This window comes from Glycine max, chromosome 3 (genome assembly GCF_000004515.6).
Source record: "Glycine max cultivar Williams 82 chromosome 3, Glycine_max_v4.0, whole genome shotgun sequence".
Taxonomy (NCBI): Eukaryota; Viridiplantae; Streptophyta; class Magnoliopsida; order Fabales; family Fabaceae; genus Glycine; species Glycine max.
In genome coordinates this window covers 16457817-16476182 of record NC_016090.4, presented here as the reverse complement: position 1 = coordinate 16476182, position 18366 = coordinate 16457817, and the positions used below count along the sequence as shown (strand labels likewise).

The window sequence follows — 18366 nt, the reverse complement described above, 5'->3', positions numbered from 1 at the left end:
AAGTAGTGCATGAGATGACAAAAAGAAAAGGGTGCAACAATGCTAAAAAATTCTCGAAAGGCTTCATGCTCAACCGTATGGAAGAAGAGCTCCAATGCCACAAACAATTTGACAAGTGCAATCCGACATGCTTCTTGGTCAATCATGGAAGAGGAAGAAAGAGTAATGGTCGTTGAAGAAGAAATTGATTTTTTCCTCTTGCTCGTGATGTTTGATTTCTTTTTGCATCTGTCTAAATGAGTGTGCGTGGCAGTTGTTCCACTACTATATTTGATCAAAGCACCATAATGTTGACATTTAGCTTAGGATAAAGGATTGGGATCTGGTAATTTATCAAAGTGATCTCATGCAGTAGATTGATTTTTACGCCCTACAATGCAAGGTGGTAACATTTCTCTTGTTGTGCTAGAGGCCAAGATGTTAATGACATCATGGTCATCCATCTAGTGATTTTGCATTTGAAAAGAACATAAGTATATAAATCTTAGCAAAAAATAATGTTAAAGTCACTTATCTTAGCTTAAGAAGATCAACAATTGATATAGAATTATAATAAAACAAGCTTAAGAAGATATTCAAATTTATAGTGAATACAATCATGTCATAATTATAGTGAAAACTTGGTTATCTTAGCTGGAAAAAATAGAAGAACAAATGTTAAAGTCTTGCTTGAAAATGCAATAACTAGCCTTGGAGTAGGGTGCTACCTAGTCAAAGAGGGAACTTATGTTGGCTCAGCCATATTGGTCCTAGTCACAATGTGTTCTGTAAATGGTTTAGCTTTCTCAACATTAAAATCTAGCCAAGCAAATCAACATCAACATACAAAAATGCAAAAAAAAAAAAACTATAACGTATACCCTATTTTATGAGAAGTTTGACTAATCCACCAACAAGTGGCTAGTTCAACTAAAATTGAGTTTATTTTGTTAAATAAAGTCTTGAGTGGTGATTAAATAAGTCTTTCCATGGAAATTAATTATCAACAAACATAATACCAATATCATGATGATAAAAGAATTAGGCTAAATAATCAAATTTCACATAATATTATTTGATCTCTTAAGTCAATAAATGATAATATAAAGCAATGACAAACAAGGGAAAATTGTGGCATAAACAATCCAACACCCCATTACAAAAAACATACCGATACTAATTCAAACTAAGGAATATATCCAAATGAAAGGAGAAAATTAACAAATAATTAACAATATATTCCAAAATTCCCATATTGCATCTACATTGTCAAATTTGTGCCAACACTCAATATTTCACTCATGGTCATCGTTGGCTCAAATCTGTAAAGTTCAACATAGAAACATAAAACTAATGAAAATCAATAACAAAGTAACAAGTCATCGATAAAAAAATCAAAAAGCCAAGACATCAAATATTCATAAAACTTTTCTTTGAACAAGGCATAAACAATACAACATATTCACCAAGAGCATTACCAAAAGGCCAATATATACTTGAGAAGCACAAATGACATAATGCAATAAATTCAATTCCATATTACTCTATATGCAGAGACTGAAATCACTTTTAACCATATTAAACCTATCATCTCTTTAGAACTAAAAACTCTTCAAGTTAATTAATAATATGTAAAAACATAATGTTAGTAACATAATAATTTATCAAAAAAATTAGTATCAAAATTCAAGAGTGAAATATTTTGTCCAATAATAAATAACTTGGCGGCGGTGTCTACCAAGTAGAAAGCAAATATAAGTTTGGAAAACAATTATTTAGTAAATTCCTGGCAATAGAGAAGCATGTATAAGTTTCACGATAATTCTTAAACATCAACATCACTACCTTGTATAAAAACGCATTCAATGTGAGCAATCTTTGGCCAGTCTTCGCCTTCAGGTTTTCGGCAACATTGTTTGAGCAATGGGCAGTCCCCCCCAAATTTCAAAAGTTGAAATGGATTTGAGCAACGGACAATCGCGCCTAGATCCCAAAGAAAGAAAGGTCTCCCTTGAGGCCAGCTTCGATCAAGAAACCCTTCACCGAGAAATAGGAATAAATTGAGAAGTAGGAACCCTAGTTGTCATCCTTGAAACTTGACAGTTGAAGTTGCAAAACAAAAGGATATTAGGATGATGAGAGTGTGCAATGTAGTTCACTACTTTTTTTTTGTCGAAACGGGTCGAGTTGAACCAAACCGGCTACAAAACGGGGCCGCTTTTTTTTTCAACCTAGTTCGAGTGTGCAATTGGTTCGGCCCGGGTCGGTTGCAGTCCGGTTCGGTCTAACCTGGTTTTTTTGCACACCCCTAGTTGTGACAACCAAGCTCTTCACATTGCTTCTAATCTAATTTTTCATAAGAGGACTAAACATCTAAAGATTGATTGTCATTTCAGTCAAGAAAAAAGTGTTGTCCAAGGAGATCATTACTGGATTTGTTAGCTCAAATGATCAACTTGTAGATATCCTAACAAAGTCATTAAGAAGGCCAAGAATTCAGTTTATTTGTTTCAAGCTTAATGCACTTGATCTATATGATCCAACTTGAGAGGAGTGTTAGATTAATATTCTGCAATATGTATTTTGTGTGCTTTATTATCAATCTATTGTTTACTCATTTTCTCCTTTTTTGTACTTATTGACCCTTGGTCTCTATACATATAAAATGTCTTCAGCTGAGTGAGAAACTCAGTCAAGTATTATCTCCAAATATTGTGTCTCAACTACTTCCTTTTCACATGATAAAGAGTGCCACATACATAATTTATGGTAACTTAAAATCATAAACTACTTTATTAACTAATAAGATGTATTGGCTCACACATTACCTTACAAATCCTTAAAAAAATATTAAAGAAATTAAATCTACTATTTTAAAATCCCAAAACTAAAGGAAATAGAAAACCATATATCCAAACTCGATGTGAAAGTCTTGTTAGAGTTTACCAAATCCAATTATAAATAGGGGTGGCAATAGGCTACACAATCTGTCAATGACTCACGATCTAGCTAGTGACAGGTTTAACCTAGCACGACATGTTATTAAAGGATCAGGCTTAAGCTTCTTAAAAAATATTTTTAGTTAAAAGGTCAAACTTTAGGCTTTAAAAAAACCTATTAGGCTTAATAGGCCGCCTTGTTTATAAAATATTATACACACACACATATATAATTATTAACATTAATAATAAGTTTTTAATAAAAAAATAATTTAATTTAAAAATCAAAATATCTTATACAAATTAGTTTTCCATTTATGTTTTTCACAACTTTAGTTCACTTTCGAACCTTAAAATAGAAGGCAAAAGCTTCACTACTTCTCACAAACTCTGACAAGACCCTCCTTGTGTTGCACATCGCTTCCAAGTCACATGTCATCTCTAGATAGCATGTCACTTTGGTAAGGTAGTGTACACCCTTTACCCATATTTTCATTTAATAAATAAACATTGCAAAAAAGAAGAAATATGGTTCTTTAAATTTTTTTTGCAAGAAATAGCATACTCGCATTTTACATATCAACTTAAATCTCACAAATACTTTAATTAAATAAAATGTTTGACACTCAAAAGGCCATACAATCTTTAATAAAACACTCGTAGATTTTTAAATATCTAAAACAATATAAATAAGTAAATTTTAAAAGGCATAAAACATCTGATGTCACATCTATCAAAGCATGGCACATCCCAACTAAAAAAGCATAATCAAGACAAATACCTCCTCATTAGGATCCTATTGGAAATTATTTGTAAACAGAAAATATCCAAGAAACACAAAAAAATAGGGATGTGAAATATGCCTCACTACATGCTCACAATGCAACCATAGAGATAGGTAGAGAGAAACACACAACATATAACACTTCTTCATACATATTTATTAACAATTATATTATAACTAAATGCACATGTAATGTAATGTCTCTTCGTTTATACTCCATATGCATGTGATACCAAAATAACACTAGAAATAGCCTAGGGTCAAACATTAACCATAAGAAGTATCATCAATAGTGATGCCTTTGAAATAACATCCTCTCACTATGATGATGTCCTCTAGTGATTAGTTAAGGTAACCCAACTTTCAAAGTATGTCTAGTCACTTTGAAATATGTATTTCTATAAAACTAGTTATAATTTTATAACTATAACTATTTTTTTAAATAAAAATAAATTATTTGAAATACCTATAACTATAAAATTGATTATTTTATATCTACTTTTATATAACCAGTTATAGTTATAGTTATTTTTTAGCATCCCTAGGCTTAACACATGAGTATTCAATATGTTTAAATGAAAAATATATTAAATGACTTTAAGAACTAGCCACTAGATAAATTTAATAGATTTTATATAATAACTTTTTATTTAATTTTCACTTATTTAAAACTACGTACTGTGTTAATTTTAAAGAAAATCAATACCAAAAAATTGTTTGTTAAGACTTTAGCGATAGAATAAATATTTTTTTTCACTATATCATAAGTGTGATTATTTATTTTCTTAAGTAATATGTGTGAGTTTAAGTCTTGAAAAAAAATATATAATTTTTAATAAGGATTAATTACCAATAAAATTGATAATCACTTTACATCAATATCAAAATAATAAAATAAAATCTTATTTAAGAAATTTAAACACAATTCCACTGTATTACTGTAACTATATATGTTAATTTCTTTCTTTACTCAACCAACTTACATTAATACGTTATATTCTACTTGCAATGTAAATCAATTCTTGAATGAAATAATGAGTTGGTTCCTATAAAAAAAAAAAAACTTATGTTAATATGGAATATATAGTTTAATATAACGTAATTCACTGAATCAATCTAGTCCAATTTCTTTGTCAAAAAAAAAATCAAAATTTATATATTGATTCGAGTTGGATTTATGGGATTTGTCAAGTTACGCCAACTCGTGCAGCACACGCCTATTATTCATCAATATCATGGTACATGCGAGGCCCACAAAAGTGGTAGAACACGCAATTATCAGCACATAAGAGGGGTCAAGTTGGCAATTAATTACCAAAACAAAAATAAAAAAACATGAAAAGAAAATGTCAAAACAATGAACAGAAGAAATGAAATTATGGTTGTGCCTTGTGCTGGGGTAACCCGAGCAAACCCTGCTGCATGCTTCGAAGCAGACAACGAAACAAACAGCAGATAACGGTAACGGACTTCACGCTTCCTACCTTCCGTCTGTCTTGTTCCGTTCCGTTACCCCAAACCACACGCATCTCGATGCGCCGTCCCTCCGTTTCACACCACGCCCTCCACTCATCTTTCAACACTGAAACTAATATTCAAGAAATAGAATTGTTTTTTTGCCATTTACTTTGACTTCTTCACCTTCTGACTATGATGAGGAGGAGACTAATTAAGTAAACATACTGTGGTTAAATCTAAAGTTAAGGTTTAATTATTAATTTGAAATTTCAAAATGTCCCCAGAAGTACAATTTGTTAATACTGTTACCAAAATTATTGTTATAAGATACTTACTCTTATATATATATATATATATATATGATATAATTATTTAATTCATTAATATTAAGAAAAAAAATTAATTTGAATAATAATAATAAAATTATCACTGTATTTAATATTTTTCTCTTTTTAAATTATTTGTAAATATATTCTTTCTTTTCTTTAAATTAGGATTTTTTTTTCTAAAAATAATTGTTATAAAAACCATTATAGATTAAATCTTGTTAAAAGAAATAGATATAATTTCAAATTTAGATCTTATAAATAGGTTTCTTTGAAACTGTCATAAAAATGATAGAACTTTTGTGTCTTTAGAAAAATATGAAGATAAATATTCACTTTGATCTCTAAAAATATTATAAGTGGTCACTTAAGTCTCCGAAAGTAGTAAAATTTAAAAATGATTTATGGAAATGTAATTTATTTGTTACTTTAATCTTGTCGTTAAAGACTTTGGGTAAAATTAATGTATCTACCTACATGATCGTTGATGTATACGTGATATTTGACAATTAATGCATATGTGATAGTTGATTGTCTACCTATGATAGTCTAATTAAGGATTAAAATGGGTATAGCTGGATTATCAGGTATACATTTTCATTTATGTGTGCATCACCAATCGTCACACAGGCAAATAACAAGTAACATCAACACACAAGCCAGCATGAACTTTATAGAAAAGTCTTTTGACAACGAGACTAAGGTGACAAACAAATTGTACTTTTGAAATTTTAAAAATTTCAATAACCTATGTAACAATGAATTAAACTTTCAAGGTACTAAAATGACATTTTGTCCAAAGTTTTATAAAAGTGTTATATAGATCAAAGTTAATGAAATTAAAGGTTCTCACAAAGACATAGATTTGAATGTAAGAACCTTATATATTAAATAATCTGTAAGTATTTTTATAAATACTTATTTAAGCCCTTGGGAGACCAAAACTCAGTAACTTAACTAAACTTTTTTTTCCAAAAAAAAAGTGATAACATAGATTAAAATGTTAAATTTTCTTATCAAAGACTAAATTTACATATTAGATTAAGACAGTAAAGTATAAATAAATAAATAAATATATAGATTAAATTAATAATTAAACTAAAAGTTAATTTTTTAACTTAAATTCAAAATACTTTAACGTCATTGCTCGCATTTACGCGAATATATATTATGTTGTATATGGTGTGGAGCATAGCTAAGATTTTATTTTAACTATTAGAGTAGGCTTAAGTAAGTTTTTCATATTTATAATATAGTTTATTTTTAAAAAATTATCTAACATTTATTTTCCTTCACATACTTGAAAAAATTTTGCGTTTCATTTTAATATTTGTCGTTAGTCCGCATCTGTTAAGGGATGACGTGACAAATAGAGTGTCACGTCATCATGCCTAATCACTAAACACGTAGGCACAAACATCCACATCATTAATTTTTGTTTTTTATATTAAAAATGAAAGCCAAAAAAGAGAGGGAGAGTCGTCCATGGTGGTGCGGGAGGCAACAACCACCACCGTCTTGGACACTCTTTGGAACTTCGCCTTCATCGCTGTCGTCGTTGCTACCACCAAGTCGAAGCTCCACCGCACGCCTCCGATTTGAAGCTCTACTCACTCAAATCCTCTTCCGGTATCGTGGCTTGTTTTGTTTAGATTTGTTTCCTCGTTCGATGAAATATCATCGATGTTTGTTTTGGATTTGTTAGGTTTTGAGATCTAAACTGTTTCCGCATGTTTTTGTTATAGATCTAGGGGGTTTGATTGCGATTCTCACTTTATTTCTCGGATTTGTTCGTTTGAGATGTTGATTTTACTAAAGGGCAATTTGATTCAAATCAAGGAAGTTTGGAATGATAACCTCGAGGATGAGTTTGCGTTGATCCGTGAAATCGTGGAATAGTATAACTACGGGAACCTCCCTACCTGCGGCACAGAGAGCCCCTGAATTTGGCAATTCAACTTCTGCGAGTTCAACATCAACGAAGACATCTTCGCTTCACCCCTCCTCCTTCATTACCACCATCAGCATCACATTCCAAACAAACCAAACTACCACACACACACAAACAATAAAAGTCAAAACACGCAGTGGAGCAAAGAAGAAAACACACAAAATCCTTAGAAACGCATAGAGAATTTGAAAAAGAAAACGAGCAGTTAGGAGTAGGAGAAGAAGAATTTGAAGCTTTGGTAAATCAGAGAAGAGGGCAACCTATTTTTGGTCTGAGGATTTTTTTCAAAAGAAAATGCAAAAGAAAGAAAGTGAAGCAGAGAGGATTTTTTGTTTTGAGGAAAATCATCACTAGATGGTGGACGTTGATGGAGGCGAAGTTCCAGAGAGTGTCCAAGGCGGTGGTGGCCGCCGCCTCCCGCACCACCACGGATGGCTCTCCCTTTCCTTTTTGGCTTTCATTTTTTAAAAAATTTAAAAAAATTAATGACGTGAATGCTTGTGCCGACGTGTTTAGTGATTCGACGTGATAACGTGACACTCCATCTATCACGCCATCACTTAACGAATGCAGACTAATGGCATGAACTAAATGAACTATATTTCATATATGAAAAAAAAAATGAATGTTAAGTAATTTTTTAAAAATGAACTATATTTCATATATGAAAAACTTAATTAAGTCATTAGAGTATAAACATATTTACTTATAATTAAAAATATTTTATAATTTTTTTTGTTATTCTAACTTTAAAAACTTGTAATCAAATTGCTACAATTGGGTCTACTGATTTTTCTTTCATTTATAATAAAATTCCAATCCAATTTTCAATTAAGAATTTATCATATATGTTGATGTGACATATGCGGAAGCTAATATGTTCCTAACGCATGTTGACATGAAGTTTACATGGTCCTAATATGATAATAAAGGTAGCATGCAAACATGGCATGAATTAACAAAGTGTTAGAAGATGAGAATCAAATCTTAATCCTTAAAGTTCGGTGACAATACTAGGCTAATGATTTTATTTGATATATAAATAAATAATAATTATATCATAAATAACTTCCTCAGAAGGTGTAGTTAACAGATTTAATTATTTTTTTTCTATTTTCTTAAGCATATTTGGAAGACATAAAAGTTAATTATGATTTCATCTTTTCTTCTAATTTCATCAAAAAGTGTAAAAAAATCATTCAAAAATTAAAAAAAAATATCATTTTTAGAGTGTTTAGTCACTAAAAATTATTTAATTCATTTGGAGGGAGATTAATCGCCACAAATTGTTTAATTTAATTGTTAGTTACATCAGATTACCGTCTAATTAAGTTATCACTGAAGACCAAACCAAATATATTTTATTTTACAGGAATCAAATTAATAAAAAAAATTATGAGGTCAAAATTAATATTTTTTAAACTTTTGAGGAAACCCCAAACATATTTTAATCTTAATCAAAAGCGTAGTGGTTTGTGTTGTTGGTGACCACTATCATAATGTTTGGTCACGGGGTGGAAGAGATTTTTATAAACTTTTTTTTTTAATTTTTAGGAGAATGAGAGAATGGAGGGGAGAAAAATTCCTCTTCTGGCTCTATCTATTTTTTTCTCTTCTCCAATATTGGGGGGATTTAGAGGGAAGGAAAGTGGATTTAAAACATGTCAATTGTGATAATTAAAGTATTCTTATGTTATAAAATTTAAAATTATAAGAATAAAAAAAGTAAATTAATATCTAAAATTTCTTTCCCTCTTCCTATGAACCAAATAAGAAAATGACTATCTCCTCTCTCCTTTATTAAAATCCTTCCCTTCTGCTTCTCTTAACCAAGTATAATGTCTAATTCAAATCCCTACCATCTATTAAAGGAAATGCCATGAACCTTAAACCTTGAGATGGTTGAGTTTCAAAAACATTTTAATGATATATTAACCTTGATGGTAATTAAAGCCATATGGATTAATATGAAAATCATAGAAATAAACTAATTAGGAAATAGTCACTTTTTTAGGAGAAACAGGAAAGAGTCCTAAATTTTCAAAATTGCACTAAATTGTATTATAGTTTAGAAAAATACTTTTTTATAAGCAAACATTTTTCTAGGAGGCCAACATTTGTAAAAATGAGCAGGATGAAACTTATATTTTTTTCAATTTGTTCCGAAACTATCTAGTAGGATAATTCCCCACAAAAGCAACTTTATTTAAAAAACAAACCAACTTAAGTTATTGCTCCTAATTGGATCCTTAAGTGTCTTGAATTGAGTTTTAAAAAAATAATGTTGACAAGGTTTCGACTTTTGGATTTATAACAACCCTAGAGTCAGTACATGACACTACTTCACTTTATACGCAAAAGATTGTATTTTGGTTCATTAATTTATTTATAAAAATAATTGTGAATAAATTTTTACATTTAAAAACCTAATAGTTTAATAGTTCTCAATTCCAAGATAAATGCATCCATCGTTTTATAAACAATTAAATAAAACCATATGACACTACAATTCACAACCCAAAGGTACCACATTAGAGCAATTCAATACATACACGCAAATATATAGAAATTCTTACAAAAGAGACATCATAAATATGTTAATTGGTCGACACTATAAAACAAAGATAAAAAAGGGACGAAGAGAGTCATGTCTCTCCAAGCCATCTATGTCTTCCACGATGCTCCCAAAAAATAGACTCATTTCCCTCGACCATTTGCTCGAAAATCAAGTGTTATCAACACTCAACTCACATAACAAAACATCACATGTACCACCAGGGAGAGATCCAACAAAACATAAAGAGGGGTTGAAATTTTTTTTACTTTAATTATTTAAATATCTAACTTCTAACAAATAAATATAATAATAATTACTTTTATAAATTACTTATTAGTTTTACATGTAAAACTAAAATTAATTTTTATTTCAAATGATATAGGCATAAAATAATTTGTACTATTTTTTTTTTCAAGTTTTGAAAGATTTTTTTTATCTCACGAACACAATAACAATCAAACAGACAATAATTTCACCCTAAAACAGAAAAACAAACAACTCATTAAATATAATAATAACTAGGGTCAAATATGTTTTTAACCCCTTATACTTTTATTGAATCTTATTTTTAGTCTCTGAAACTTTTATAGCTTGCAATTTAGTTTGTGGAAATTATAAAATAGATTTGTATATAATCATTGATAACATATATTATTAGATTTATTAATAAGTATATATATATATATATATATATATATATATATCTTATTAATTATTAAAGCCTTTGAGGGAGGAGGGTTGAATCCCCTGCTATCCCCCTCTTATATATGTCCCTGTGTACTACCATTATAACTCAACAATTGAGTAAAACTATCATAATCAAACAATTTAGTATAACCATGCATTAACAATAATGAATATGCAATGAAATGCAAACTATATTCCATATAAATGTCCACCATTGACCAATCATTATAGACTCCATCCCTTAACATAGAACATAATCCATCAATTTACAACATCCCTTAATTGATCATATGGAAGAATTATGGTTTTATGAAAAATAGATGTCGTGGGTAGTGACTTACTCTAAGAAGGCTTGCAACAACCTTAGCCTCCAATGGAGTTTGTTTGCCTATCTGTTCTATAGGATCATTCACATGTCCCACCATTCTTTAGGGAAAAGGTCTTGGAACATAGATCTTTCTCATGGCAAGTGTTGTGAGTAGTCATTGTCCAAGTATTATAATGGGCTTTCTTTCTTGTTCTCAACCATATCTGCAACAAGAATTATCTTATCTTTAAGTATCCAAATAGACATGGGTCCTTTCTTATTAGGATGACAAGTGATGGATAATTCTCTCTTGGCAAGTGTTTACACTTGGACTTAACATGTCCAATTTTTCCACATAAATAATAGACATCTACCGACTCATCATGAACATACTTCTTTCCTCTATATCCATGATTATATATGTAAAAAGGATTCCTTTTGTATTTTAAAACATTTTCATGATTTTTAGTACCTTCAACAAATATGGAGAGACTATTCTTTAAAGTATTAAACTTCCCATGAAGCCTTTCAACATCATGATGATGTTTTAAAGAAGATTCTTCTTCATGTTTCAAAATCTTCTCCTTTAAAGCCTTAATTTATCTTTCACGTCTTAGCACATCATTTGGATATTCATCCAAATGGCACTCTTTGACTAAGTGCTTAAAAAACTAATTTTTCAACCAAAGATCATGTTTTTCTTTCTTTACAACCTTATTTGGTTAGTTTTGAATACTTTTTTATTTAAAATTATTATAACCTTTTGAAAACATAGAAGAGTTAGAAAGAAATTCCTGATAAGCTTCTTGTAAAGAGAATAAATCATTGAAATCTACCTCATATTCCTCTTGCTCATTTTTTGAGCTTTTGTGACTTGTGTCTGCCATTAAGAATATGTTGACTTCTTCATTTCCTTCCTCTTCAGAGGATTTATCATCTAGGTCTTCCCATGTTAGCATGAGACTCTTCTTTTTTCAATATGATCAAAGTTATCATAATATTTTCCTAGAGATCTAATTTCGTTTAATATGGTTTGAAACCTATATTATACTCTTGTCAACATGATCAAAGTTATCATAATATGTGTCTAAAGACCTAAGTTCATTTAATGTGATTTGAAACCTAAGAAACGTACTTTGTATTCTTTCGTTTTATTCCATATTAAACAACTCATATTGACAGACAAATAAATTGAGTTTATTTCTTTTTACCTCATTGGAACCCTAATACGTTAAAGCAAGAGTGTCTCACATATATTTGGTGCTTATGAAGTTGTGTACCTTTGTATACTCTTCTTCAGATAGGACACACATGATGGCATTGAGAGCTTTAGAATTCAACATATATCTTTGCTTTTGCTCATCACTTTATCTGCTATGAGGGATTTCGTTCAACTCCTCATCTAGAGGTATATGGTTGTCATTTTCTACTATGTCCCACATGTCAATATGACATGATTAAAAAAGGCAACCATCTTCTGCTTCCAATAGTTATACTTGACTCCCTTTAAGAAAAATGATCTATTCACATCGTGTCCTTCCTTTTCTATCTTCATCAAGATCTTTTATACCCCTATATTGTTAGATGCTCAATCCCAAGAGGTCAAGTTTTGATACCAATTGAAATAAAAGAAAAACCCTAGAAAGAGGTTGAATAGTGTGTATGTGAATATTAAAAACCTTGCAAAATAAACTACTACAATGAACACATTTAACATCGATTCTAGAAGGCATACTACATCCGTTCTAGAAGTGGTGTTGTCTAACACGATGTTAAATGTATGACATATTCTAGATCGGTTTAGTTAGTTACATAGAAGTGTTTTCAACACTTGCAACAAAAAATTATGGTATATTTTGCATCCAAAATATACAACAATAATAAATAGAGAAAAATAGATTTGTGTACCTTGATGCATGTTCTTGAAGCAACAAATTTTTTTCTTAAGTAGTGTGAAGACTCAACGTGTATCCACATCAAGACCAACCTCTGCTATCAACTCTTGATGAATGAAACTTTTTCTACTTTTTAGGTCTAAAAACTAGACTTTAAATTCTTTAGTTTGTGTCTACTATACTTTACACTCAGATAGATGCTTCTGTTTATAATGTTAAAGAGACATGGATGCGAATCTTTTTAAAAAATGAGATTTTATTTAAAATAATTTCATATATCTTTATTTTTATATTAGAAAATAAAAATTATCTCATATCTTTTTATCTCAAGAAAGCTTCCTACTACAAGACAAAGATATTTTTCAAGTAATCATGACTAATTAAGATAACTAACCACATGATCTAATCCTAATATGTAACGATAAAATCTTATTCTTATTTTATGGACAACTTTCACATTTATAAAATAATACTCTTTGTTTATATTAATTACATTCTTAGTGCTAGTAAAGAATATAATAATATTTCACTAAAATATTTATTTGATTAAATTAAATTCTCTAATTTAATTATCAAATAAATTATTTTTTTACAAAGATTGGAACCCTCATTTGTGTCTTATCTCGTAAGTTCAATACTAAAACCGGTAGTAAATTAATAATCATATTTAATATACTAATCAAGGTAGAAATTTAACATTATTCCTTAACGTCTAGATAGCATGAAGTAACATCTTTTAACTTCAAGAAGGAATAAAAGAATAGTGTAATATTTCTTTTCATCATTAATTCTAGAGTATAATATTATTATCAAACTCTAATAAGTTAAAACATTATATTTAATCAATGAATGACTTAATAAACTCTTTTCTTCTTTCATTCAGTTGTCCTTACCAAGGTTTTAATTCTATTATAGAGTTCAAATTCATTATCTAGTGTTGAGCTCTATGATATTCTTGATTAATCATTAATTCTACATGTATTTAATCATATTCAATATTCATTCAACTAGTGCCCTAAGACATTAGGTGTCCAAAATTAAAATTTAAAAATTATTTATTAATTACTATGATAATCTCATGTCAAAGGGAACTATTGTATTTATTCTTGAGAATTTCCTATTGACATATCAATGTAATATTAATTATTAAGAATTCTCAATTGACTCACTTGAATGATGACATCCACTTGTACATCAATATATCCAATTTAATACATGATATATATTAATCTTTATTCAATAAATAACATTATATATATATATATATATATATTAATTTATTTGGATTATTGATGTCTTATTCATAATAATCGTATGATAAAGAATAATTTAAATTAAAATTATAAAATATTTTTTCTCGTCTTCATGATCTCTATTATCATAACAAATCTTTAATTTTAATCAAGAATCTAGTAAACTTTTTTTATCAAACAATATAAAAAATGATAAAAAATAACAATATTTTATTATTGAAATTAAAATTAATTATTTGATGAATTCGGTCTTAGATATAACAATTATTCCCAACAGGTTCTGCTGAATCTAATGTTGGAAGTGAGACATTCTACATCTAGATTCCCTTTCCAACATCCGTTATGATATCAATTGCTGATAAAACCAATGTAGAACGTAGATTTTTTTTTTATATAATTTTTTTTTGATAGTATGCTTTATGTTCATCGTCCTAACTTTTTTATGTTTCATCTGTTGACCGATGATGAGTTGTGATTTTCACTTTTTTAATCGAGTTTTGTTTCTGTTGTAAAAACCTTCGTTTTGATGTTGTGTGTTAAAATATGTTTTTTAAACTTGTTATTATACGGGAGACTGTTTTTGCAAAGATCATGTAATTTTTTTTAAGATAACAATTTAGGCCCTTCTTGTGTTTTTTTTTCTTTAGATAAACTATATTCATATTCTTATAAAATGTTACGTATTAGTTAAGTATTGAACACAACTATTTTATTGAATGAAATATTATATCAATTAGCACTTTCATATTATTTGACAAAAATATTAGTTAAGTTTCATGGAAGTGTTTTCTTTTTTAAAAAACTATTTAAACTAGTTAAAAAAATCAATATATTTTTATTGTTTTAATTTCCTTCCATTATAATTAATTGAATAAATTATATTTTATGAAATTTTTTATCACTCTAAACTTTTTTTCCTTTACAGAACTTCAATTCTTTTTAAAATTTTAAAGATATTTTTCAAAGAATTTTATGAATATTCATATAAAATAACACATTGAGTATGTATAGATATAATATTGGATGAAAAAGTCGCATACAATTCCAGTTAAAAAAAAAGCTGCATACAGTTTAACTACTTATCATTATTTAGTTATAAATAGAAAATAAGCCTTGTGTTATTTTTTTTAGTGGGAAGCCTTATGTTATTATTACTTGAAGTCTATGTTTATCTATGCTTATTGATAACAATTTGTATATTCTTTTTTACATTTTATTATGAAGAGTTATATTTAGATAGACCAGCTTATAAATTATAATTATATTTATAATAAATATTAATTCATAAAATGATCTTAAAAACATTTCTAATAAAATTGCAAATATCTATATATAATTCTGTCATTTTACTACCCACGTAAATGCACCTTATATCACACGGATCACAGGCTGGTAAAGTTCATATATTGATTTCGGAATCTCAATTTTCTGTTTTTATGATTCAATGCATATTATATTGTGATAATTGTGTTGTCCAGATTTTTACAGTCTCATTTTTTTTTAAAGTTTGGTGTGTACTGCTGCTTAACATTCGCAATCTCGGTGGACTTGCTTTGATGTAACTTGAAAATGAAAAAAGAGTTATATATGAGATACTTCTTCAAATCTATTATTGATAATTGATTATTTTGTTTCAACGAACAGCTTTTATAGTTTTATGTTTGATGAAAAATATAATTTTTCAAAAATCGATTATTCTGTGTCGTTAACATTCTGAAGGATGATATTATAAACGACAAATGTATTTTTTTCATCACATTTTTTTTGTTATGTTTTTCGCTTTTGTCCCCAGACAGAAATAACAGGATAATTTTCAATTTGATTTCTTTTATTCTCGAACCAAATAACATCAAGTTGTGTTCGTTTTACAGAAAAGAAAAGAGGTGAAATTAAAAATACCATAAGAGGATGGTATTGCTTTTGTGAATGAAATGAATCTTATCGATCCTCCTTTGCATGGGAATAAATTTACTTATTTCTGCTCTGATGGTATTGCTGCTAGTAGACTGGACAAGTTTCTTGTTTCGGATGACATCATGAATCTATGGCAAGAAAAGGGGCAGAGGGTTGGTAAACGAGACATTTCTGATCATTGCCCCATATGGTTGGAATGTTCTAATCTTAATTGGGGTCCTAAGCCTTTTCGTTTTAATAACTGTTGGCTTGAACATGATGATTTCAAGTCTTTTATTGTTGAGGAGTGGAAGAAGATTCAGATTACTGGAAGAAAGGCATATGTCATAAAGGAGAAGCTGAAAATTATTAGAGAGAGTTTGAAAAAGTGGAATAAGGAGGTGTTTGGGTGGCTAGACCTTAATATAGAAAATATAGTGGCTGAGATGAATAAGTTGGATAGAGGCATAGAGGAGGGGTGTAATCTTAATGAGGTGGTGAAGAAGAAAGAAGCAAAGGCATTATTTTGGCAACAACTAATGATGAAGGAGAGCTTGTTGAAACAGAAATCTAGGTTGCGTTGGATTAAAGAAGGAGATTATAACACAAAATTCTTTCATTCTTGTCTTCAAGATAGGAGGAGAAAGAATCAAATTTTATCCTTACAAGTGGAGGGGCGTTGTGTGGAACAGGTTGGGGAAGTGAAGATGGAAGTGCGTCGATTTTTTGAGGAAGGATTCAAGGAAGCTTCTTTTTCTAGACCGGTGTTGGGGGGGATAGAGTTTCAGACTTTGGGGTCGGAAGAAAATTCTTTCTTAGTGGCACCATTTTCAGAGGAGGAGATAAAGGATGTAGTGTGGAGTTGTGATGGTAATAAATGCCCTGGTCCGGATGGTTTCAACTTGCGCTTTATAAAAAAATGTTGGGAGTTTGTCAAGGATGATATTGTTGAATTTTTACAAGAATTTCAGATCACAGGTGTGCTTCCTAAAGCTATTACGACTTCCTTCTTGGCTTAGATTCCAAAGGTAAATAACCCCCAGAATCTAAAGGAATATAGGCCCATTTGTCTGATTGGGTGCCTATATAAAATTCTCTCCAAGGTGTTGGCGTCTAGATTAAAGAAGGTAATAGCTAAACTTATATCTCCTTGTCAGTCAGCTTTCATTTCAGGAAGACAAATTTTAGATGGTGTCTTGATGATTAATGAAGCAGTTGATCTTGCCAAACGTAGAAAGGATGAATGTTTGTTGTTTAAGGTAGACTTTGAGAAGGCATATGACTCGGTTTCCTGGAGTTTTTTGACTTACATGTTGAACAGAATGGGTTTTGATAAGAGATGGATTGGGTGGATACAGGCGTGTGTTTTTTCTAGTTCTATGTCAGTCTTGGTTAATGGGAGCCCCACGGATGAATTCACAGCTCATAAAGGTTTAAGACAAGGAGATCCACTATCTCCATTTTTATTTCTCATTGTGGCACAGGGACTTTCTGGTTTGGTACAAAAGGCAATTCAGGTTGGAAATTTTGATGGTTATCAGGTGGCAGATGGTTTGAACTTGTCTCTATTACAATTTGCTGATGACACAATTTTATTGGATAAGGGGTCTTGGAAGAATCTGTGGAGCATCAAAACTATTTTCAGAAGCTTTGAGTTAGTATTTGGTCTTCGGGTCAATTTCCACAAAAGTAAGTTGATTGGTTTGAATATCAACGAAGGTTTTCTAGAGTCAGCATCAATCTTTCTCTCTTGTTGTATGACTTTAATACCTTTTAAGTTCTTGGGTGTTCCGGTTGGTGCCAACCCGCGGCGAAGATCGACTTGGAAACCGATGGTGGATTCTATGAGGGCTAAATTGTCTTGTTGGAGGGGACGTAATCTATCCATCGGAGGAAAGGTAACACTTATTAATTCGGTTCTCTCAAGTTTACCTCTATATCTTTTCTCCTTTTTCAAAGCTCCTAAAGTGGTTATTAAGGAACTAACACAAATTCAGAGAGATTTTTTGTGGGGATCACATGAGGAGGAAAGGAAGATTTGTTGGGTGTCATGGGAAGACATTTGCAAACCGAAGAAAGAGGGAGGGTTGGGTGTGAAGAATTTAGAGGTTTTCAACATATCTTTTCTTGCTAAATGGAAGTGGAGGTGTATTCATGATCATAATGCACTTTGGAGGGATTTGCTAGCTTTTAGATATGGTAATTTAATAGCAAAGCAAACTTGTAGTCTTGATCGATCATGGGGCACAAAAGATTCAATATGGTGGCGGGATTTGATGTTGTTGGAGAAAGATTTGTCACAAAACCAGAATTTTTTTCAAAGAGCAGTGAGTTGTG

The 18366-nt window shown here is 30.0% G+C and overlaps 1 protein-coding gene across 1 annotated transcript; it reads left to right on the top strand.

Annotated features, from left to right (window-relative positions):
- The first annotated feature begins 16067 nt into the window (after positions 1-16067).
- LOC102665607 (uncharacterized) lies at positions 16068-17048 on the top strand. Its single transcript, XM_006577497.2, has one exon. It carries the CDS (start codon positions 16068-16070, stop codon positions 17046-17048), a length of 981 nt encoding a protein of 326 aa, XP_006577560.2.
- Positions 17049-18366: the final 1318 nt, after the last annotated feature.